This window comes from Paramisgurnus dabryanus, chromosome 1 (assembly GCF_030506205.2).
Source record: "Paramisgurnus dabryanus chromosome 1, PD_genome_1.1, whole genome shotgun sequence".
NCBI classification, from domain to species: domain Eukaryota; kingdom Metazoa; phylum Chordata; class Actinopteri; order Cypriniformes; family Cobitidae; genus Paramisgurnus; species Paramisgurnus dabryanus.
Window position 1 is genome coordinate 28,786,463 of NC_133337.1, and position 24,198 is coordinate 28,810,660.

Sequence of the window (24,198 nt, forward strand, 5' to 3'; positions counted from 1 at the left end):
CACAGGAGGTCGAGGATTTATCCACACGCATGTCCGATCTTTCCTCTCGCCTTGACCAAGTGCGGCAGAACACCTCGCAACCTAGTCAGCAGCATGAGACGGAGCCCCATGCCTCAGCCCCACCACCATATGATGGCGATCCTGCATCCTGTCGAGCGTTTCTGTCACAGTGTTCTTTAGTCTTTGCCCTCCAGCCACGCCGTTATGCTTCTGAGCGCACCCGGGTTGCATATGTCATTACCCTGCTGACTGGCAAGGCTCGTGAGTGGGCTACAGCTGTGTGGGATGCCGGCGATCCTTGCTGCCGATCCTTTGATGAATTTCGCGAGGAGATGGAGAAACTTTTTGATCGCTCCGTTCGCGGGGATGCCGCTGCGGCTCGGTTGGCACATCTGGTCCAAGGAAAACACTCTGTCACCGAGTACGCCATCAAGTTCAAGACCTTAGCGGCTGCCTGCCACTGGAACGAAGCTGCTCTTCGAGCGCAGTTTGTCGAGGGGTTGACAGACGGGCTTCAGGATGAGATCGCTGTTCACGACCTTCCCCCCACTCTGGATGCCATCATTGACCTTGCTCTTCGGATCGAAGCTCGGAGGATGCTTCGCAGTCAGCGCCGTTCTCTACGACAACGTGTGTTTGTGGATGAGACTTCCATTTCTTTCTCGGCCCCTGTGTCACCCCCAGCCGAGTCGGAACCCATGCAACTGGGGCGCATGCGCCTGTCTCAGAGAGAGAGAGAGAGGCGGTTACAGAATGCCCTCTGTCTCTATTGTGGAAAGCCCGGACATTTCGCCAAGACTTGCCCGTTAAAAGCCGCCGCTCATCAGTGAATACGGGAGTCCTGGTGGGCGCCACTTCTTCAAAACTCTCCCCAGTTTCCAGTACTCAACTCCCCGTCATGTTGTCCTTCGCCGGGCAGGACTATCCATCCACTGCCCTCCTCGACTCTGGCGCGGAGGGCAACTTCATTGATGAAGCGCTGGTTCGCGCCTGGGGTATCCCGGTTGTCCCTCTCCAATCCCCTTTGGATGTCTGGTCCCTAAGAGGGCAGCAGATGGCGCGAATTACACACTGCACTTCTCCTGTGAGTCTCTCTGTGTCTGGTAATCATCGTGAGGAGATTGTGTTGCATATCCTTCATGCCTCTCTATCTCCTATCATTTTAGGGCATGCATGGTTAGTGCAACACAATCCTCACGTTGATTGGCAGCATAGTATTATCTTGTCTTGGTCTCAGTCTTGTCATGTGTCATGTCTTGGTTCTGCTGGTTCTGGTTCTGTTCTTTCTCTTCCTCAGGTTCCGGCAGTCGATTTGACCGGGGTCCCGGCGGAGTATGCGGATATCGCTCAGGTGTTTAGTAAAGCCCGGGCCACCTCCCTTCCTCCTCACCGGCCATATGATTGCGCTATTGATCTCCTCCCCGGCACTTCTCCGCCTAAGGGTAGACTTTATTCTGTGTCGAGTCCTGAGAGAGAGGCTATGGACCAGTATATTAATGATGCCCTGCGTGCCGGTCTCATCCGTCCCTCCACCTCGCCCGCAGGGGCGGGGTTTTTCTTTGTTGAGAAGAAAGACGGCTCCCTGCGTCCTTGTATTGATTATAGGGGATTGAATGACATTACTGTTAAGAATAGGTACTCCCTTCCTTTAATGTCTACTGCGTTTGAGCTTTTGCAGGGAGCGCAGGTCTTTACTAAACTAGATTTACGCAATGCCTATCATCTGGTTCGTATAAGAGAGGGAGATGAGTGGAAGACAGCATTTAATACCCCTACTGGACACTTTGAGTACTGCGTTTTGCCTTTCGGGCTTTGTAACGCTCCCTCAGTCTTCCAAGCTCTGGTTAATGATGTGCTGAGAGACATGATCAACAAGTTTGTCTTTGTGTACATTGATGATATTCTCATCTTTTCCCCCTCTATGCAGGAACACACTCAGCATGTCCGCCGAGTCTTACGCCGGTTGTTAGAGAATAAGTTGTATGTAAAGGCGGAGAAGTGCGAATTCCATCGTAAGTCAGTTTCGTTCTTGGGTTTTGTTGTTGCCCCAGGTGAGATCCGTCCCGACCCAGCCAAGATCAAAGCGGTTGCCGAATGGCCAGTCCCCGAGTCCCGTAAGGATTTATTAAGATTTCTAGGTTTCGCCAATTTTTACCGGGGATTTATCAGAAATTACGGTCAGGTTGCTCAGCCTCTTACTGCTCTCACTTCCACTAAGGAGAGGTTTGTCTGGAATTCTAGTGCTCAGGAGGCCTTTGATAATTTAAAGTCCCGGTTTATCTCTGCTCCTGTTCTCTCTATTCCAGATCCGGCTGCTCAATTTATTGTGGAGGTGGATGCTTCGGATGTCGGGGTAGGCGCCGTTTTGTCTCAGCGGTCTGCTAAGGATGGCAAGGTGCATCCTTGTGCCTTTTTCTCCCATCGGTTAAACCCAGCAGAGCGAAATTATGACATAGGTAATCGGGAGCTGCTGGCTGTCAGACTAGCTTTGGGTGAGTGGCGTCACTGGTTGGAGGGGACCTCGGAGCCCTTCCTGGTCTGGACGGATCATAAGAATCTCGAATACATCCGTTCAGCCAGGAGGTTATCTTCTCGTCAGGCTCGTTGGGCACTCTTCTTTGACAGATTTAACTTCACCCTCTCGTACCGGCCCGGTTCTAAGAATACCAAGCCCGACGCTCTCTCTCGTTTGTTCGAAAGTCCCGGTTCTGATGGGGACGAAACCATCCTCCCTGAGGGGCGGGTGGTGGGTGCCCTGCGCTGGGGAATAGAACAACGGGTGAGACGGGCCGGCCGGGAGGGGGAAGTGCCAGAGGGGTGCCCAGCGGGTCGATTGTGGGTGCCGAATGCGCTTCGCTCCGAGGTCATCCGGTGGGGTCACGAGTCCAAGTTTGTTTGCCATCCGGGGGTTCGGAGAACGTTGGCTACCGTACGTCAGCGTTTCTGGTGGCCCTCTATGGGTCCCGATGTCAGACAGTTTGTGTTAGCCTGTCAGGTTTGTGCCCGTAATAAGGCCTCTCATCAAGCCCCTATTGGTCTGCTTAAGCCGTTACCCATCCCCTCTCGTCCCTGGTCACATATCGCCATTGATTTTGTAACCAATTTGCCTAGTTCTAAGGGAAACACTGTTGTTTTGACCATTGTGGACCGCTTCTCCAAGGCGGTTCATTTTGTCCCTTTGCCCAAATTACCCACTGCCAAGGAAACTGCCCAGGTAATGATCGAACACGTCTTTCGCTTACATGGTCTGCCCACAGACGTGGTTTCAGATAGGGGTCCCCAGTTTATTTCTCGTTTCTGGCAGGAATTTTGTAGACAAATAGGCTCCACAGCTAGCTTGTCTTCAGGGTATCATCCTCAGACCAACGGGCAATGTGAACGGGCTAACCAAGATTTAGGTAGAGCTCTCCGCTGTCTGACATCGCAATATCTGAGCTCCTGGTGCCAACAGTTACCCTGGGTTGAATACGCCCATAATTCTCTCCCTGTTTCTTCCCTTAACATGTCCCCTTTTGAGGCGTCCATGGGGTTTCAGCCCCCTTTATTCCCGTCACAGGAACCTGATGCGGTGGTTCCGTCTGCACTAGCTTTTGTCCGTCGTTGCAAACGCACCTGGAGAAGGGCTAGATTTACATTACGTCAGGTTTCCAGACGAACCAAAGCCGCGGCCGATCGTCACCGTAGAACCGCGCCCCGCTTTATCTGTGGGCAGAAAGTATGGCTTTCGTCCAAGGATTTACCTCTCCGTGAGCCTTCTCGCAAGCTGGCTCCACGATTCCTTGGGCCATACAGCATTGTTAAGGTCATTAATCCCGTGACGGTCAGGCTCAGATTGCCCCCAGCACTTGGTCGGGTTCACCCAGTTTTTCATGTGTCTAAACTGAAGCCTGTGTATTTTTCCCACCTTAATCCTGTTCCCTCTGCCCCCACCCCTCCCACCCCTCAGCTTATAGATGGTGCCCCTGTGTATTCAGTTAAGTCTTTACTGGATGTGCGTCGCCGGGGTAGGGGATTTCAATATCTTGTAGACTGGGAAGGATATGGTCCGGAGGAGAGGTGTTGGGTACCGGCCCGGGACATTCTGGACCCTGGGCTGATAGAGGATCTCCGCCGGCGACGGGGTGAGCCTCCTCATGGACCGCCCGGTGGCGGTCGTGGGGGGGGAGTCCTGTTATGATTTTGGTCTTATTGGCTGCTTTGTCTTTGTTTCACTATGTGTTGTGTTTTTGTTTTGACAGCTCCACACGTGCGCGTCTTCCACCGGGTGATCTCATTACCTCTGACTTTTCTCACCTGCGACCCGCACCTGATTCTCATTATTGGCCAATCCGGTTTGATTTAAATTCCCCTCGTTCCCTTTGTTCTTTGCAAGTTCGTCTTTGTATGTACCTGCCCGCTAGCTTGTCTAGCTCTAGTCTTGTGAAGTCTGTTATCTGTTTCTCGTTTTGAATTATTCAACGAGCCCTCTGCTGCCTTGTCTCTAGATTTCCCCGTCCTGCCGTCAGTCTTCCCCGATTGGTGTGTCACTATCATCCAGCTAGAACTCTCTGTCTGTGGTCTCTTCGAGCGCTGCTTCACACCGAGCTCTGTCCAGCCGCAGTGCGCTTTCGGGCGCGTAATTCTGCGCATCTCTCGGACCTCTGCAGTGCGCTTTCGGGCGCGTAATTCTGTGCATCTCTCGGACCTCGGCAGTGCGCTGTCCAGCACGGATTCGGCTGATGTAGGGACCGCCCCTCTCTCTCTCCCACCAGGATTCCCCCTCTGTGCCCTGTGAGGATTCCAGCAAGTGTTTATTTAGTGGATGTCCTTCAGTGTTTCCCACTTTGAGACTTTTGCATTTACACATACACACACACACTAATACATGAAGACATTGTTTGTTTTATTATACATACCCACTGATTCTATTCATTAAAACCCTCTGCATTGGGATCCTTGAGTTGTGTCGTTCATAACACCTAGGGCATGCAAAAGACCTCTGGAAAACAGACCAATATCAACATAACACGAACTATGACGCTACAGTCGAGATGTACGACCAAACATTAAATTACACATTAAATGAATTACAACAATGCTAAAAACGAAGTTGTGAATGCTTCTGAGTTAGCGCTAGTTTATGCTATATGCTAAAATTCTACTGCTGGCGTTAAAGTTACGTTTTGCAGGTCCATACGGAAAAAAAACACACTTATCACTCATAAACGTCCATTAACAATCTCTAAATAATTAATTATTCCTCTACAGGCTCAAACATTAGGTCTCAAGTACACACACACAGAGCTACTGAAGGAGCTGCTCTGAGAAACAGCCAATCAGAGCAGAGCTCAACATTATTATTAATGACTCTTCCAAATAAGGTAATAATAGACAATTTCATTGTGGGGGCAAACCCTAGGGTTGTAAATGGACATGTAAAACTGCCTCTGGATAATTTTTGCACTTAATAAAGCCACGTACTTTCTATGTAAAGAACAAATAACATATTATTTCCATGCATTATTTGGCACCTTTAAGAACACAGAGTTGACCAGTGATTCAAAACGATTTATAATGAGAAACGAAATGCAAAATGGTTGCTAATGATTTATACACTACTTTGAAATCCTACTTTAAAGCACGTAACAGAAAAATCCAATAAATCCAGACATCATTTTTCCTTTTCAATCCAGATGGCCATTATGTCAAACAGCTCGAGACTGCAATGTTGTGATTCACAATCACCGTCAAGAAGAAATCAAGGACTGAACTGATAAATGATTTAGCAACTAAATTATAAAAAATATTACTAAATGTTAAGTTCATCAAATAGTCTTCAGGTCCTAGTAAAACAGCTTTTTGGCAAAATCAGCAATGGAAAAGCTCTTTGCTAATCAATGTGATTCCACATTTAAACCCTGTTTTTGGAAAATCGCTACCGTCCGACAGAAGGCATTACGGTGACCTGAATGTCTAAATCTAACCCAACTGAACATACATATTAATCCATACAAATTAAAAGCCTCATGTACTGCTCGGCATTACAAGTTTATCTGATGGCTTGCCCAGTTAAGATCACACCGAGCCTAACGTGACTGAACCTGCACAATCCCTGCATGCGGTTATAGGCTGTAAATTGTATATTACACTGTCCGAAAAAATTGTCAAAAAAGCTGTCACTGGGCAACCCAGTATCACGAAATTACGTACCTATAGTCACATCAATTTGTGAGTCTTTTGCGTGACACTGACACTGTTTTCCGCCTTTTTGCGTGAACAACACTTCACAAGCATTTCTGTTTACATGTCACTGTCATGTATATGTTACTCAACTGATTTGTCCTATTTTCTTACAATTGTTGCTTCGGTTTAGGGTTAGATTTACATAAAATGACATCCTTACCCAAACCCAACTCTAAAGGGGATTGCACACCGGATGTGCAGCTCAGCGCCGCGACGAGTCGCGTTTAGGACAACTTGGAGGTATGTAAACCGGAAGTGCACATTAAAAAGCGCGAGCTTCGTCAGATAGCGTCTACTCCAAAAAGCATAATATGCGTTAGCAGCCAATGTTAATCGTTAATGATTTGGGACAAATATGATGTTATTTAATGTTAAACTATGTGAGTGGCGCTCTGTGGCGCGACAGGGATTTGAGCAACTTCCTGAGTCGCAGCTGGGTGGCGCGGACAGGCGCCACCTGTCGGCGCCGGTGTGCATATACTCATAGAAAACAATGTGTTTGATTTTTTTAGAACGGTGTGGCCGGTGTGCGGCCCCCTTAACCCTAATGCCAGGCGACAATGGTTTAAAAATCATAAAATAAAATAAAATAAATCATGAAAAAAGGTATAAACCAATACTTAAAGTGACATCCTAACGCAAACACCAAATCTAACCCTAAACCGAAGCGGCAATGGTTTGAAAATAGGACAAAACAGTTGAGTAACAAATACGTGACAGAGACACGTAAACAGAAATGCGTGACATGTTCACGCAAAAAGGCGGAAAACCGTGTCAGTGTCACGCAAAAGACTCACAAATTTACATGACTAAAGATACATAATTGCGTGATACAGGGTTGAATCGGGGTGGTACTCTATAAAAAATGTCCAAATATGTATCCTTTAAGTATACATTCGGTACCAATATGTACATTTATAGTACTAATATGCACTCTTTGGTACAAAGGTTTAGTTTTTGAAAGGGTACCACTTCCCTACTGACAGCTAGGGACCATTTTTGACCATGTTTTCAGTGTATTAAGTGAAATAAGTACATAAAATTACAACCAGAAGCAGATTCAAATTTAAATTTCATTTGCATCTATAGACAGATTGGAAATTTCTAATGCAGGTGATCAAACAGCACACACACACATGCATGGCTGAGATTATTTTTGCTTAGCATAGAGGACGATCAACCTGCAAATTAAACTACTGCATTTTCTATTTTACTTTGATATTTACCACTCCAATACCTGTCGTCCTCCATGCTGGGTTTCAAATATTTATTTTAGGCCATTGTGAAATACCAAAAAAGTAAAATTAAAAACACACACCTGTGCACACAGGCAGCCCTTGGGGAACATCCGATTCGGAGGATGAAATAGAGGGTTTAAAACTAGATAGAGAGTTAAGCTGCGCAGATGCTAAATGGGTTTGCATGTATTTTATGACAACAAAGTCGTTCATTAACTTCCCACAGAGCATCATCTTACTAATGGCACCTCAAATGGGTCAGAGGCTCTTTTAATGGGATTCGCATCACCAAAATCTGAGAAGCAAAATGATGTCAACACTGTAACAGTTCATTTGAATAATGCAAAAGTTAGTCAGAAGAATATGGAATAAATGATGCACAGAGCTTACAGAATAACTATGGGCGATGTTTCAAAATAACAAGATAGAAATACAGTAGTATAAATGAATATTTTGTCATTATTTGATAATCCTGCTGTCAAACAAAAAACTTAAAAGTTTCTCGAAGCTAAAATCCATCTTTAAAAACATTATGTGCATGCTGAAAACTTGGAACGTAGCACAATGGTCTACTGTTATGCTAATATAAGTTTTGTCATCCTCTTTAAAGCTTCACAGCCCCTGGTTTACACTTCACTGTTTTGTAGCAAGAGCTGCAAACTCATTTTTCAGTACATTTGCATTTTCAAAACGTTTCTGGAACGAGACAATTTTCTGTTTTGGAAGGTCAACTATCCTTTAAACCCGTTTAATATGTAAAACACAATTATGTAACAAATAGCCAATAAAATTTCCCCTTCTCACCTTCACTTTTTTACTTTGCATGTAATTTCATTAAGCAAAACAATAGGTTTGCGAGAGAAAATGGAAACCAAACTACTGAAAGTTCACCATATTTGGGAAGTCGTGCCACTTGGCGGACATGTTTGCAAAGCCTCTGGGCAATTATTTTAGTTATGCAAGACTAAAGATCTACTTGAATGGGGAAAAACAGATATCTCTAAAATTGCACTTCATGTGATTCTAAACAGAGCTCCTCCTCCAGAGCATCGTCAGTCTTGATCGATTAATGATTGTTTCCTTGAACCTTTCTGTCGCCAGATCGGCCATATTGATTATTGCATCATCTTTTATTTATAAGCTGTGACCCAATTTGAAGGCTGCCAACTTCAAAGGAAGTATTAAGTGCATCGTAGGCTGCCCAAATGCAAAGGCTGCCTAAAATGAAGCCTCAAAATGTGTCCTTATTTCTCAGCCAGGGACAGACTTACCTGATGTTGACATTCAAGAAATGGTACACTTAAAGGAATTGTTCACCCAATGATAAAAATCCACTTGGGGTGGCCAATTACATTTTGGGGGTGGCCAAAGTGGATTTTTGGGGGTTGCTAAGATGATTTTTATCATTGAGTGAACAATTCCTTTAACTGTAACATTTCTTGAATGTCAACATCAAATAAATTTGAACAGCACTTCAATGCAAACAAAGCCAGTCAGGCCACAGCCCTCAGTAGAGATATTTGCTAAAAGGTGGAAAACAGCTAGTTAACTTTCTCTTCACATCTAGCACAGGTCAGACCAGCACACTCATCAAAACACTATTGTATGGACAACAACAGTAAAACAAACAAAATCTGGGACATTAAGGCTTTCGTTTCTCGCATACAAATTCTGTGTAAGAAGAAATCAATCTGTTAACTATAGCTGTGTTTTCATTGCAGATTTGCGAAAAACTTGAATGTAATTTCCTAAATGTCGACAAAAGACTTTTGCGATATCTATTAAAGGGATAGTTCGGCCAATAATGATATTAAACCCATGAATATTCACCCCCAAGCTGTCCGAGTTGCATATTTCCATCGTTTTTCAGACAAACACATTTTCGGATATTTTAGAAAATGTTTTAGATCTTTCAGTTCATTAAATGTGAAGTTACGGGGTCCACGACCTTCAAGTCCAAAAAAAGTGCGTCCATCCTTCACAAATTAAATCCAAACGGCTCCAGGATGATAAACAAAGGTCTTCTGAGGGTAATCCGTGCGGTGTTGTTGTAGAAATATCCATATTTAAAACTTTATTAACGTAAATAAGTACCTTCCGGTAGCGCCGCCATCTTAGTCGCGTCCGCATTCAGGATGAAAGCTGCTGCTGCTCTGTGCCCCCGCCCTCCGAATTTGTCATACGTCACTAAGAAAAGTGCGTACACTACGCTAATACTCTCTCCTGAATGCGGACGCGCCTAAGATGGCGGCGCTACCGGAAGGTATTTATTTTCGTTAATAAAGTTTTAAATATGGATATTTCTACAACAACACCGTGCGGATTACCCTCAGAAGACCTTTGTTTATCATCCTGGAGCCGTTTGGATTTATTTTGTGAAGGATGGACGCAATTTTTTTGGACTTGAAGGTCGTGGACCCCGTAACATTACATTTAATCAACTGAAAGATCTAAAACATTTTCTAAAATATCCGAAAATGTGTTTGTCTGAAAAACGATGGACATATGCAACTCGGACAGCTTGGGGGTGAGAAAATCATGGGTTTAATATCATTTTTGGCCAAACTATCCCTTTAAAGTGCACCTATTTTGTATAATACGATGTGTTTGCGTGGTTTATGGCTAAAAAAACACATTATTTTCCACATACCATATATTTTTATAGCTCCAGATATCCCTGCCTTCCGCAAACGCTTTGATTTTGTACAAAACTCATCGATTTGAAAAGTGTCCCTAATTGTCCAGCTAATCTGTACGTTGTGATTGGCCTGAATACCTCTGACGTCAGACGGAAATGTAAAGCTCATAACAATGTTTGAAAGATTCGCTATCACTGCAATGCTAACAGGAGTTAACTTACTTTTGCATATCGCTAACGTACTAATACACACTTACACACCAAAGGAAAGTAAAATCGTGAATCGGATAATTGGTGCTCTTTAATCAATGATATGCAAATAAAATGTCGTTTTTCCTCTTGCGATAAGTCTTTACACATCACGTTGACTGATGTTGGAAGGGTTAACTAATATCTGAAAAACGTTTTGCTATATATTTGGAGTTTTTGCAATTTACTTGTTTCCATTGGCCGGTTTATTGAATTCGCAATTATTGAGTAGAAAATCACAACTTTTAATTTTACGCTGGTCTTAGTACACGATGTAACTACAGAAGAGTCAAGTTTTAAATAGGAAAAATATCGAAAGTCTTTGGATATTTTTGAGCGCGTTGCTAATGGTCTAATCAAACTCAATGGATTATGCTAAGCAATGCTAAAAGTGATACCGCCAGACCCAGAGATCGACTGAATGCATTCCAAAACGGTAAGAATCAAATGTTTAACTCTAGGAGAGCTGGAAAATTAGCATATTTTCAAAAAAAGTGGAGTGTCCCTTTAAAGGGTAATTGAAACGAAACTTATGATGAAAAATGAACACTAAAAAGATTTCAGCATCTTTTAATCTACCAGTAACATCAAAACGCATTCAAGGACATCAAAGGTTAATCTACCATAAAATGGTTCTTTGAGACATGTGTTCCTGCAGTTTGCAAAAGAGACTTTGTATTAATGGGATTTAGGAAAATAATCTTACGTATAAACAAAGAATTTGTAACCGGCAATATGCACCACTGACTACCGCAAACGGGAGTAAAGTGTATCTGCAGTGCGCTTACAATCTTCCTGCATTGACCTTCAAAGATCCCTTGAAAGATGACATCCATAATGGGAACAGATTATTATTACGGATTTCTTTTATTCAAAGAAAATTAAAAAGGTGATGTCGCTATAGATATATGTGACCCTGCCTGTGAAATCCAGGCTAGAGTAGAATCATCAATTATTGATTTCTTATTGATTTCAATCTTTGAAATGACCTTACTCAGTAAATATTAAAGATACATAAAATCATCCTAGATTGAAATCAAACAGTGTCAACTTTAATGCTCCAAATCACATCATTAGATAATGAAACTTCAGCCTGGATTTCACAGACAGGGTCACACATTTTCTCTGTGCTGTGACCTGTGAAATGTTTTGAGTTGTTAACAGGTCTATGTATGATTTATCATTTAAACCGTCCCACTGACTGCTGCAGAGTGGGAGATAGCTGGCATGTATACCGAAAGCTTCGTGCATGGGAGTGCTGTAGAGATTCATGCGTTTCACCATCGGCCTCAGCTCGGCGTGGGTTCTGTGCTCACTCATCAGCCACCTGCTGGGACACCGTTCCCACGTTAAATTTCTTCGGAGGGGTCAAAGGGCATCACACCCTGAACACTGACTAAGCAGACAGCACTGGTGCACTTTACATAGCAGATGCAATCATGCAGTGGCAGAAATTTCACATTAAAAACAAGCAAATATTTTTTCCATTTTGAAATTTGTTTTAATTTATTATGTGTAATTTGTGTGTATTATTTATGTATTTATTATTCTTATTTTCTTTTTTGCTTTGCTTTGTTCTGGGGTGGGAGGTGAGAAAGGGAAGAATTTGAAAAAAAAAATTAAGAGGAGCATTGTTAATTATTTTTCTTTCTCCAATAAAAATAAATAAAATAAAACAAGCCAATGGGTTTGATAGCACACTCATATTAATGTGAATATAGTGTTTCAATGTAGTACGATGCGTAGCGTGCGATGCGTAGCATATGATGAGTAGCGTGCGATGCGTAGCGTATGCTGAATAGCGTACAATGCGTAGTGTACGATGCATAACGTATGATGCATAGCGTATGATGCGTTCTGTACAATGCATGGTGAACGATGCATTCTGTACGATGTGTTCTGTACAATGCGTAGTGTACGATGCATTCCGTACGATGCGTAGCGTTTGATGCGTAGTGTACGATGTGTTCTGTACGATGCGCAGCGTATGATGCGTTCCGTACGATACGTTCTGTATTATGCGTAGCGTATGATGCGTTCTGTATGATGCATAGGGTATGATGCGTATCCGTATGATGCGTTCCGTAATGAGTAGCGTATGATGCATTCCGTACGATACGCTCTTTACGATGCTTAGCGTATGATGTGTATCCGTATGATGCGTTCCGTAATGAGTAGCGTATGGTGCATTCTGTATGATACGCTCTGTACGATAACTAGCGTATGATGCGTTCTTTACAATGCATTCCGTTTGATGCATAGCGTTTGATGCGTAGTGTACGATGTGTTCTGTACGATGCTTTCCATATGATACGTCTTATATAATGCGTAGCGTATGATGCGTTCTGTACGATACATAGTGTACGATGCATAGCGTATGATGCGTAGTGTACAATACTTACCATAAGATGCATAGCGTATGATGCGTTCCGTACGATGCGTTCCGTAATGAGTAGCGTATGATGTATTCAGTTCAATACGCTTTGTACAATGCGTAGCATATGATGCGTTCTGTACAATGCATTCCGTACGATGCATTCCGTACAATGCATTCCATACGATGCATTTTGTACGATGCATTCCGTACAATGCATTCCATACGATGCGTTCTGTAATGCGTAGCGCATGACGCGTTCCATACGATGCATTCCGTAATGCGTATGCATTCCGTACAATACGTTCTGTACGATGCATAGCGTACGATGCGTTCCGTACAATGTGAAGCATAAAAATGCATAGCATATAATGCTTAGCGTACCATGCATAGCGTACGATGCACAGTGTACGATGCATTGTGATGAACACAGACACACAGAGACAAAAACGCCAGTCACAAATAAGGATTTTAAAGAAAGTGGCAGAGGATTTCGATAAAAGAAAAGAGCATATTCAGTTATCCATATCTGTAGCAACAACAATACACCAGATCTTATGCATTGTACGCTACACTACTCTCTGGTGAATGCGCAACAGATGTCACCGGAAGCTTGTTATTATAGTTTATAAAGTTTAAAAACATGGATATTTTTCTTACAAAACTGCATCGATTACCTTCAGAAGGCTTCATTAACCCCCTGGATCAGGGTGGATTACGTCTGTGAAGGATGAATGCAGTTTTTTGGGCTTCAAAGTCAGGATCTATTTCTTGATCCCTGTTTACTACCGTTATAAATCAAAATAAGTTTGATTGTGTTCATCTAAAAAATATATAATGTATAATATTAAAGGGTGAGTAAATCATGATGTAATTTTAATTATTCGCTGAAGTATCCCTTTAAACTGAAAAAGGGTTGTTCACATAGTTTTGACTGTGTGAAGTAATTGCTTTATGAGGGCTTGTCAAAACCGTAGTGAAAACGAGTTTTTGACATCAGGTCAGGTTTAAGTTCTTCGAGAGCACGGTGTGGGAGGAATGTATTAAGCTAAATACGAGCTGTACGATCAATAGTGACTAAGTCATCGGGATGCCAAAGTTAACTTTCTTCTCATCTACACGCTCAGAAAAATGATACAAAAGCTGTCACTGTAACCGTACACTTTTAAATTGTACACATCTGTACCTAAAGAGTGCATATTAGTACCTCCTAGATACATATAGGTACCTCGCCGGTAAATATCTGTACCTAAATGGTACATATTAGGACCTCATTAAATGGTTCCACCCTGGCAAACCACCAGAATGTTTTCCACAGACAAACACTACATTATTTTTTATAAAATGTAAACATCTTTTCTCTCTATGATTTATAAAAATTCGAGAAGCGATGTAAGCTGAGCCCCAGGCTGCTCCTCACTGAATCACCAAAACCTGCTACTTTTTACCACTGTTGTACTGCTTTGTCTGGTCTAAATCTGCCATACATACTTCATGATACTTTTAAGATTTTCTAGACCACAGTCAAGCCGTCTGACCGTGCATTTCACTGGCATCGAGATGATTCAGGCACCCCGAAGCAACATTTCACAAGAACATTAGGTGGTAAAACTATCTCTCACTTTTCAGGCGTCTTAGGGGACACATTTCCTGAGTGATGTCTTAGCATATATATGCATGACAAGCAGCAAGCAAAATGACTGCTGTCAGCAACTCATGAAAAACAAATTACATCAAATCGAGGCACGACATGAACTATGCATCAATAATATATGCGGTGGGACGTCTCGTACTCAAAATTGAGCAGATACAATATTTTAGAAGAGGCAACAAATCCTTCACATCAAGAATCAAAATTTCATTTTCACGGCTTATCTGGGACTCCTCTTGCGTTTGTTGCATCCCCACTCAGATTTCTACCTCCCACAACAGAGACAAAACTCTCCCAATGCTCTTTCATACCAATATCACAGTAATCTTCTTCCAACTTTCTCATTTTACCATCTCATCTCGAGTCATTCATCATTTTATTCACCTTCCATCTGACCTGTCCTCACTCATCTCTATACATTTCCTTCTCTTAAACTTTCTTTTTCTTTTGTGGTCGGAGAACATTATTCTTAAAATAGGTCTTACAGTTAAGTCCACCGATAATCAACCCTGCACAGAAAATTGACCTTAAGCAGCAGTGGCATAACCACACGCTACCGGATGGCCATTTGGGCAATTTGAAACAAGAGAAATAATTTTGAGGTAAATGGAGGGCAGCGGCCTACATGCATCCATCTACTAAGGGAAATTAGTTCTTCAATACAAACATAAACATCACAGGTCCTTGAAATCCTTGAAAGCTTGTGAATCTGGGGGGGAAAATTCAAGGCCCTGGGAAGATTTTGAAAATATAAACACATAGACACAGGTCATTGAAATTGCTTGAATTTATTTTATGCAAAACGTTTTTCTGGGATCATAAAAATTCTAGACTTTTTAAGCAAACGTGCTTAACTGTTCGCTTTAAATGCTTATATCTTCTGTATGTGAATGTTGATTCATACCAAAATGCTTTTTTGCATAGTTGTGTTTGACACATGAAAACGTCTCTGGTTACGTATGTAACTGTTGTTCACTGAGAAGGGAACGAGACGCTGCGTCTCCCTTGCCATACTTCCTGCATCCCTGTAACGCCGTCTTTGGGAATATTTCAGATAGCGATATACTTCCTGGCTCCCGCGTCACCCCGTCTTTGTTGTTAAGCCTCATCATTGGTTGAATTTGATATACACATTCAGACGCACTTACCACTGGAGGCGTCCCCAAAGTGTCACCGCAGTGACGCAGCGCGTGTTCCCTCGAAAGGGAACTGTAACAATGTATCTTAAAAGGTAACACAATGTAAACTTGCTCTCACTTGAAATGTGTCTCCACATTTAGTCCTTGAATTTGAGGGCGTTGGACCTTGAAAGTCCTTGAAAGGTCCTTAAATTTGAAGTTAACTAAGGTGTGGGAACCCTGTAACAGACACCAGGCTTATTCCTTAAAGGTGCTCTTGACAGAAATGCAATATAATATACATAAATATATTATTAGTGGTGTATAAAGACCTTACAAAATGAATTGTATTGTTTTTTTACCTTAGAATGAGCCGTTTAATCTACATACAACTGCTGTACATAGAACCAAGTTCTGTATAAGGTTGGGATTGAAGAGCTGCACGCTAAGCAGTGCTGAAATTACTGCGTTTTTCTAAAAGCTCCTGAAAGCAATAGCAATTTGGTCTAAAATTGAACTTTCTAAGACCTTAGTGATATTGAAAAAACAGAGAGAATGTGCCGAGAGTTTCGCATTGAAAATACAGAGGTGTGACGACAATTTTGACTCCTCCAGAGAGAGGCAAACGTGACACGGCATAATCATTTGGAAGCAAAATATACACAAGCTATGTTTTTACACGGATGGGTAATTTTTTTATCATAACGTGTCCATGACCGCATCCTGACTGGCTCATTAAAAAAATGTAAAACTGGTAGCTTGATGATCCAAACAGCAAATATTTTTGCAGAATTCAAAAAGAAAATACTCTTTGAAATGCAATAATGAATGGAGACTTTAAAATTTAAAAGGACAAAAAATGTATCAACTTAAATGATGGTTCGTTTCATAGCACAAGGCACTGTTTTTCATACTCATGTGGTACTTTGCATTGCAATTAGACATACAAAATTTCTAATGAAAAGTTTGCAACTTTATATGTGTGACTAATCAATGAGTTTGACATTTTTAGACAATTCCATCCTTTAAATTCACTCCTTTGAGCCCTTCGATAGCTAAGTGGGTAGAGCTGTATAGTGGATAAAGCTGTTAGGTTGCACCTTTATTTGTCTTGTTATGGGCAGTCAGCCTTATAACCCAAAGGGCGCCGATTTGATTCCCAAGACTGGCAGGGAATGACAGAGGTGGCGCTGAACAAGACACCTTTACCCCTCCCCTTTCTCCTCAGGTGCGCTCTGGTGTGTGCGGGTATGTGTTCATGACATCCCAAAGACACATACCAAGTATGGGTAACCATACACTGACCATTACGTCAATTTCACTTTACCACTTTCTGCAATTTAAAAGCATCAACAATGAAAAAAAATGGATAACTCCGACAACCATATTCTAATGAGCATAAAACATACGTTTGTAGGGTATCAGTGTTAATAATTCAAGCAATGTGAAGACAGAAATGCTTCTCTGTTCTTTAATTCATCATCCCCTCGACTCTCCATCTGCTCATCATTTCAGACTCATGCACAAAGCCGTGACGATGCACAACAATGCTTGTGTCAACTCTTGAAGTTGTGTCATGAATAGCAAAGACCATGACTTAACCATAAAAATGAATCTAAATTGATCTCTCATGCAAGGTTGATAATCACTTTAGGAAATGGTCAGCGATCTCAAATCGTTACTAATTGGAGCCCTTGATTATGCCATCATAATAATCTCCTCATGTCAGGAAACAAGGTTATTTCAACAGGTGGGGAAATGAACTGCAGGACACAGTATGATGCGTTTCCTGTTGGGAATGCACCTGTCGCAGTGTCTAAATGAATAAGATGACTGAAAACAAACATCCTGCTGGGACTCTCTTATGTCTTCAAACAGATTAAGATATTTATTACTCAGACAAATAAACTGTGCTGTGAATTAGCAAACAGTTATGAGGTTGGGATCATGTAACAAATATTATTTACCAAAAGAGGACACAATACCAATTGTGATAGATAGATAGATAGATAGATAGATAGATAGATAGATAGATAGATAGATAGATAGATAGATAGATAGATAGATTTCATAACTGCAGAACAACTGTTGACTGACTCGTCTCTGAGCTCTGGTGCGTTATTGCGTAATTGCGTCACAATGCCAGCATGAACCAATAAGAAAAAGTGTGTAATGGTCAAGTTCATTAAAAAAGAGTGTGACAAGACCTAATATTTTACAGTAAGTAATATTTACCGCTTGCATTCTTGCCACAAATCAGGTGCTGGTACGGCTGCAAAAGACCCCACAGCTCTGAATCATTATTGATGGCCTGCTCCAGTGACTCCAAGGTAAACTTTGGCACTCCGTTCTCCTTCTCAACCTGCGCGCTCCTCTGCACGCGGCCGAACACCTCTCTGAAGAGGCTCTCCATGCATGCGCAAAGGTAAATTGCCGCGTGCTCGTGGATGCGCAGGGCCACCCGGCTATCCACCATCCACCTGAAGAACTTCCCCACGGAGAACACAAGCCCGCATCGGACAGACTTCCCCCGGCTGAACTTATCGCCGGTGTTCATGTTGTAAAGCGAGAGCGCGCTGAGCGCCGCGGTGATGGAGTTCACGGAGATGGTCCACGAGAGGACCATCTTGATCGCGCTCTGCATCTCGTGTTTGGTGCACCTGGCGTAGCGTAGACTCAAGCGCTGAGCTTCCCTGGCGATCCGCACCAGCGCACGGCTGACCAAAGCGGAAAGCTTGGCCAGGATCTCCCGCGACGCGTTCCCCACGCACAACTCCTCGTCTTTGCGCAACGCGACTTCCACCTCTCCGAGAGTCCACGGCACGTCCTCCTCCAGCTCGGGCAGTTTGGCGCACTGGCCCGAGCACTCTAGGATTTCCGTGTCTTCCGCCAGGACGGTGTTGACCGTGTCCAAACTGTTGTGTCTGCTGTGCATGGATTCGGTCAGATGCCAGCAATTGCCCCCATGCGCATATGACAAATGCGTGTCGGAGCAACAGAGTGACACGCTGGACGACCTGAAGGAATCCGCCGCGCCACCATAACCGGAATCGAGGGTTAAATCCTCCAGCGTCCTCGCCGCAGTCTTACTCTTGCCTGACATGGCTGCACCTCATAATGTTCGGCTTGTGCCTGGTGTTTTAAAAGGATATCCAAAACGCGTTCCCGTGACGCGCCCTCTCCTACGCACAGTAAAGGAATGTATAACCAAAGAGTTAAATTTCCTTTCAGGACCGCACTCGTTAAGTACGCACGGTGACAGGTAGTTCACTAAAGTAAAATATATCCAGCGCGCGCTTCTGCTCCTAACTTCTCGTGCGTATTGTGAGATCTCCAAACGCCTCAACCGACCACTGCATCGCTGTCTGCAAAAAACACTCGTGTGAGGAGGAGTCATGCAAATTAATCACTCGTACGGGGAGGGTATTTGTACATAAAGTAAATATAAGAGGGCGCGCCAACGTATTAAGAGAAAAACCCACGGCCAATCAAAATGTTAAGAACTATAGACGGGCGGGGTGATGACAGACAGCGCTAGTTTCCTCCACTATTCCCTCTATCTGTTGCAGCATTTATTATAAGGACCTGATAATCATCTGTAAGACTGGAATAGGTGGTGCGCATTGAAATAAACATATAAATTATACAGTCCTTCGATCTCTCTCATTATTTTATTTTTTATTTTTTTTGTCTCCTAGAATTAAAAACATATCTATGTGTATTGGAAATCGAGATAAATGTTACTGACTGTTGATTTTAACCAAAAACGAAGTGCGTAATGCACTCTTAATAAGCAATCGTCATGTAGAAGTATCATCGCCCTTCTCTCTTAGCCAGAGGATGTTTACGAGATGATGCTAAAATGTTAAGATCAAAGCACAACCTCTGCAACCTTTCATCTGTCTTAAACCATTTAAAACTGAACACGGGCAACTATTTCAGGGACTTTGTAAACGTTTTGGAATAATATTAGCAATACACACAAGAATAGTGTGCTGTGAGGGATTGCGTGAAATGCATTTACAAAATTGTCTTGCGTAAAAACGCTTGCGTTGACGTGAGAAGCCTAATCTGTCTCCTCATGAAGTTCATTATTATTATAACACAAGAAGCTAAATGCATTGAAGCAAAGTTTGGTACCCATGATGAATTAGTTTGTATTTGACGCCATCTAATGGTTATAAAGTGTCTCTGGCCTGGTCATCCTGTTTGTATCTTAACCTGTAACCATTTTCATGTCCTAATATTATACATTTTTATTCTATTCTCACAAATCAAAGACAGTCCAGTAACATAATATAAGAAATATAGTAAGATACACAAGATGTGCGACGCAGTTAACACAATAGAAAAAACCCATGAAATAACGTCATAACTTTTTGACAATTCAGTAAACTTATTATAATGATATTACAAATACATTATAGAAATACAACTCAGCATGACTTGTGAATATTCAAGCATGGGGGAGTGATAGTGTGGCAAAAAGATTATGCAACTGAACCGGTCACTTTTACCCGACTGCTTCACAATTTATGATCATCATTAAACAATAAAATCTATAAATGAATATTTCTCTCTTCGCTCTACAAATATTTAAATAAGTGGTTTAGTTGGTATGTATGACTATTATATATTTACGTGCCAATTTAAATCTTCGATTTCTTTAAGAATAATAAGTTTTATTCATCTAACATATTTGAATTACCTTAGATATGAAGAGTGCAGTGAGATGGATCAGTCTAGATAGAGAACATCCTTCTTTATATCTTGCATTGTGCTGCTTGTTGCCTGGAAACACAAATGGTGACAAAGAAAATCATGTATAATTCACATATCTTAAAAATGAACTATGGTTATGTCAGGATGAAAAAACAAGTATAAGTCATGTTTAATGACACACTATAAATCTATAGATTTCTTTACTTGTATAAGGAAAATGCATCTTTATTATATTACAAACACTATGATTGAGGTGTACGGCTGAAAATACATTTTCAATTTGACACATTCCAGTGTTTTTAAAATAAGCAACATGTCTACATGGTTGATGATAACTTAATTTGTCACCATAATGATGCACACAATATATTCAGTGCCATTTCACTAAAGAATCATTAGTCCAAACTATTTCTGTTATGTCTTAATAACATATGATTTACTGTTCAAAAGAAATTTTGAAACTAGATGAAAAATTGGGTTTTGCTATACATGCGTTTGTAATAGTGTAATTAATATGTAATAGCATATTTTAACTTGTCCTCAAATACACTGCCTGTCAATTGAGTACAGTTAAATAATTAATTAAGTTTATTAATTTTATGCTTCTACTTAGCCATCGTTTGATTCCCAACTGTACGGTTATAGATGCCCTACACAATATTAAAGCCAGATATATATTATTGAGACAGATGCAGTATAAATTTCATAGTGTTACAATTTCTTTCAAAATACTTAAAAATGTATTACAAACGTACGCGTTAACAGCGCCGCCATGCTTCAGCAAAACAAAACGCATGGGCTTCCACATGTCGCTTCTCATGTGCTCATCCGGGTACTGCAGCCTCAGCCAATGAGCTTCGAGGATCAAACGAATATTTCTTCGCTGTTTTAAATGTGTAAAATGTACAAACCATGCCTGGTAATTCTCATATATACAATCTCTGAGTATCAGCATCTTAACTGTGTGGAAAGAGACGTTTGTGAAGCCTCCTCTGGACTACTGTAGTTAGAAAACAGTGTTGTGTTAGTTATTCACGCCAGAGGAACGTGACTTGGGATTAACTACGTCACAGCTGGGCCTGCCCAATGGGAGCGCGTGATTTCATGTGCGTCATCAACAGGGTGGAGTAAAGTCGACCGAATTGCATGGCCGAAAGTGTGGAACCTTCGCCGTGGGAAATATTTACAAGTGGACTTAAAACTGGAGCAAAAAATCAAGACGTTTTGAGAATAATAACTAATACGATGTTTAATTTCATGCGTAATATGTTTTTGTTTTTCGACAGTGACCTGTGACGCTGTTACGAACGGGTCAAGCTAATATTAACATTTACATAATCGCACTCATTCTGGTACGCACGTCGGACTGAAGACCGCGCGCATTGATTTTTTTTTACACAAACGTATAATCTTAGCTTCATCAGCATTAACACCAATAGGCGATATATTGAGTATAGACAGTATTGTTGTTTATTTTGGATAAATCAGAAAAACAAGTTATACAACAGGGAAGCGTACTTTGCGTTGACGTACTGGTCCTAAAGCCGGTCGTGTATTCGGCTGACCCAGCGCGTGCCCAAATGGTTCAACTTTGGCAGTGTTTCAGATTATTACATGCTACAATGGAAAGTGTTTTGTTAGAGCAAGGCTAATTATCTGTCGTCCCGTAGCGAATTTATTTTTAACGCGCACGCTGAGTGAATTTATTAGAGTTGTATTCATTTTTTATCTTTTAAGGACATTTTCTTTTGGGGGAGTGTAGTATAGCATTGATATCCAAGCATACTTAAACGTAAAGGGACTTGAGTGAAGTAATGGTGGTAAATACTGTTCACTGGTTCAGGAAGGGCTTGCGGCTCCACGACAATCCTTCGCTCAGAGACTCGATCCAGGGAGCGCACACTGTCCGCTGTGTGTACATCCTTGACCCCTGGTTCGCAGGGTCTTCAAACGTTGGGATCAGCAGGTGGAGGTAATTGACACTACTGCGCATGCGTAATTGCATTTTGTTCTCCTGTAATCTAAATGCAGTGATTCAACTTACTTTTATCCACATTACTAATATAGCGATAATAACGTGTTGAACTTTTACATCTTGAGCAGTTTATTAGTTGATAATCAGCAGGTCCTATAGATGGGGACATTATTTTTGTCACGCAACAATGCATTACTATGTAATTGATGCGTAACACAAAATGGATTGTTAATAGGCTGAACTTTGAGGGAAAAAAATTATCTAAATCATTTGCAGAATAAAAGTTTTGGTTAACATACAAATATACATACATACATACATATACATGTATATGCCCTTAAACTGAACTCAATCAGAGCCCGCACGTGTGCAAAGCAGAGCGGCGTCTGTGACAGGACCGGTCGTTTCTCTGAACTGAGATTTGTTTAAGTTTCACAACAACTTATTTCTTTCTTTTAATTTTCAGTTGCTTACAAGTTATGAAAACAGCATTTAAAAAATACTTATTGGGGTATAGTCTCACAGTCTCATCTGACGGTAATAAAATCGCGTTTTTAAGGTGCAAAGTACTGACAGGAATGTTCATCTGACAGGAAGTTTCGTTTTATCAGGTATGTGCGTGTACCATATTGCTACCCAGTCTCACAAAGTTTCGTGATATAGTCACGTATTTTTTTGATTCTTTTTTCGTGCTATTATCACGAAATTTCGTGTTTTTTCGTGATCGTATAACGAATTCCTGTTTTCGTGTGATTATCACGTATTGGTTACTCAACTGCTTTTTCCTATTTTTAAACCATTGTCGCTTCGGTTTAGGGTTAGATTTGGTGCTTGCATTAGAATGTCACTTTATATATTGGTTTATACTATTTTTTCTGATCTTTTTTTTTTACATGTCGCCTGGCGTTAGGGTTAGAGTTGGGTTTGGTTAGGGATGTCATTTTATGTAAATCTAACCCTAAACCGAAGCGACAATGGTATGAAAATAGGACAAAACAGTTGAGTAACCAATACGTGATAATCACACGAAACAGGAATTCGTTATACGATCACGAAAAAACACGAAATTTCGTGATAATAGCACGAAAAAAGAATAAAAAAAATACGTGACTATATAACAAAATTTCGTGAGACTGGGCTGCATATTTTGTACACTGGCAGCACGACTAACATGGCAGGGCATCTCCGGGTTCAAGGTCAGATATTATATTTCATCAAAGTATAGTCTAAAAATGGCATAGCATTTTTTTTTGTGCTTTCAAAAAAAAAAAAATTTTATCGAATCGAAAATGTAATCGAATAGAGGATTTAGAGAACCGTGACACCCCTAAAAAATAATAATATTTATTTATTTATTTAATTATTTATTTATATTTACATGTGTATATACATTTTTATATTTATATATCATTTATATTATTTAAAAACACATGAATACATGATATATAGATAGGGGTGTAAATCGGACAGTTAATTGCAATACGATACAGTATTATTGTACATTGTAGATTATCTCTGTCAGCGATGCAATGTTTGCCGTAACTTAAAACATTTCTTCGACGCAATTACGGTTTGATTCGGTTAGATTAATTTATCAATACTTTAATATATTAATATAAATATAAATAAATATTAATATTTAATATTTTTTTATATAACTCGCACAAACGGTTAATTAAACAATTTTGAAAAGGTACAATCTCTGTCCCAATTGGGACATTTACGACAACAAACTAAGAAAAAATACACTTTTTAAAATAAATAATGAGGGAAAAAGCACATGAAGCTTATGATGGTCTTTAGCGTTTCAGCTGGTGCTGGCAAAGGTTTTCTGTCAATCTGTTTGTCCAGTCCATTTTCCAAATACAAAATATTTCCAAACCCGCAATTTGCATCTTGTTTTCGTGTTGCTGCATTGCATTCACTTCCTGAGACTAGCACATGAAAATAAATAAAAAAGTACTCTTTGGGGGAAATACGTAAATAGACGTTATGTCAAGGAACTAGGATG

The 24,198-nt window shown here is 41.2% G+C and overlaps 2 protein-coding genes across 4 annotated transcripts in view; one reads left to right on the forward strand and one right to left on the reverse strand.

Annotated features, from left to right (window-relative positions):
- The window catches only part of btbd11a (BTB (POZ) domain containing 11a), a 223,034-nt gene extending 204,174 nt beyond the window's left edge, over positions 1 to 18,860 (reverse strand). For all 3 annotated transcript variants that reach the window (XM_065289892.1, XM_065289891.1, XM_065289890.1), the window contains exon 1: positions 17,726 to 18,860. In XM_065289892.1, coding sequence (XP_065145964.1) covers positions 17,726 to 18,593 — 868 coding nt within the window. In that variant the 5' untranslated portion in view covers positions 18,594 to 18,860. The remainder of the gene's footprint in view (positions 1 to 17,725) is intronic.
- A 2,461-nt stretch (positions 18,861 to 21,321) lies between these two features.
- Positions 21,322 to 24,198, forward strand: part of cry1a (cryptochrome circadian regulator 1a) — a 20,061-nt gene continuing 17,184 nt past the window's right edge. The window contains exon 1 of the mRNA XM_065285056.2: positions 21,322 to 22,184. Within this exon, the coding sequence (XP_065141128.1) occupies positions 22,027 to 22,184 (158 nt within the window). The 5' untranslated portion in view covers positions 21,322 to 22,026. The remainder of the gene's footprint in view (positions 22,185 to 24,198) is intronic.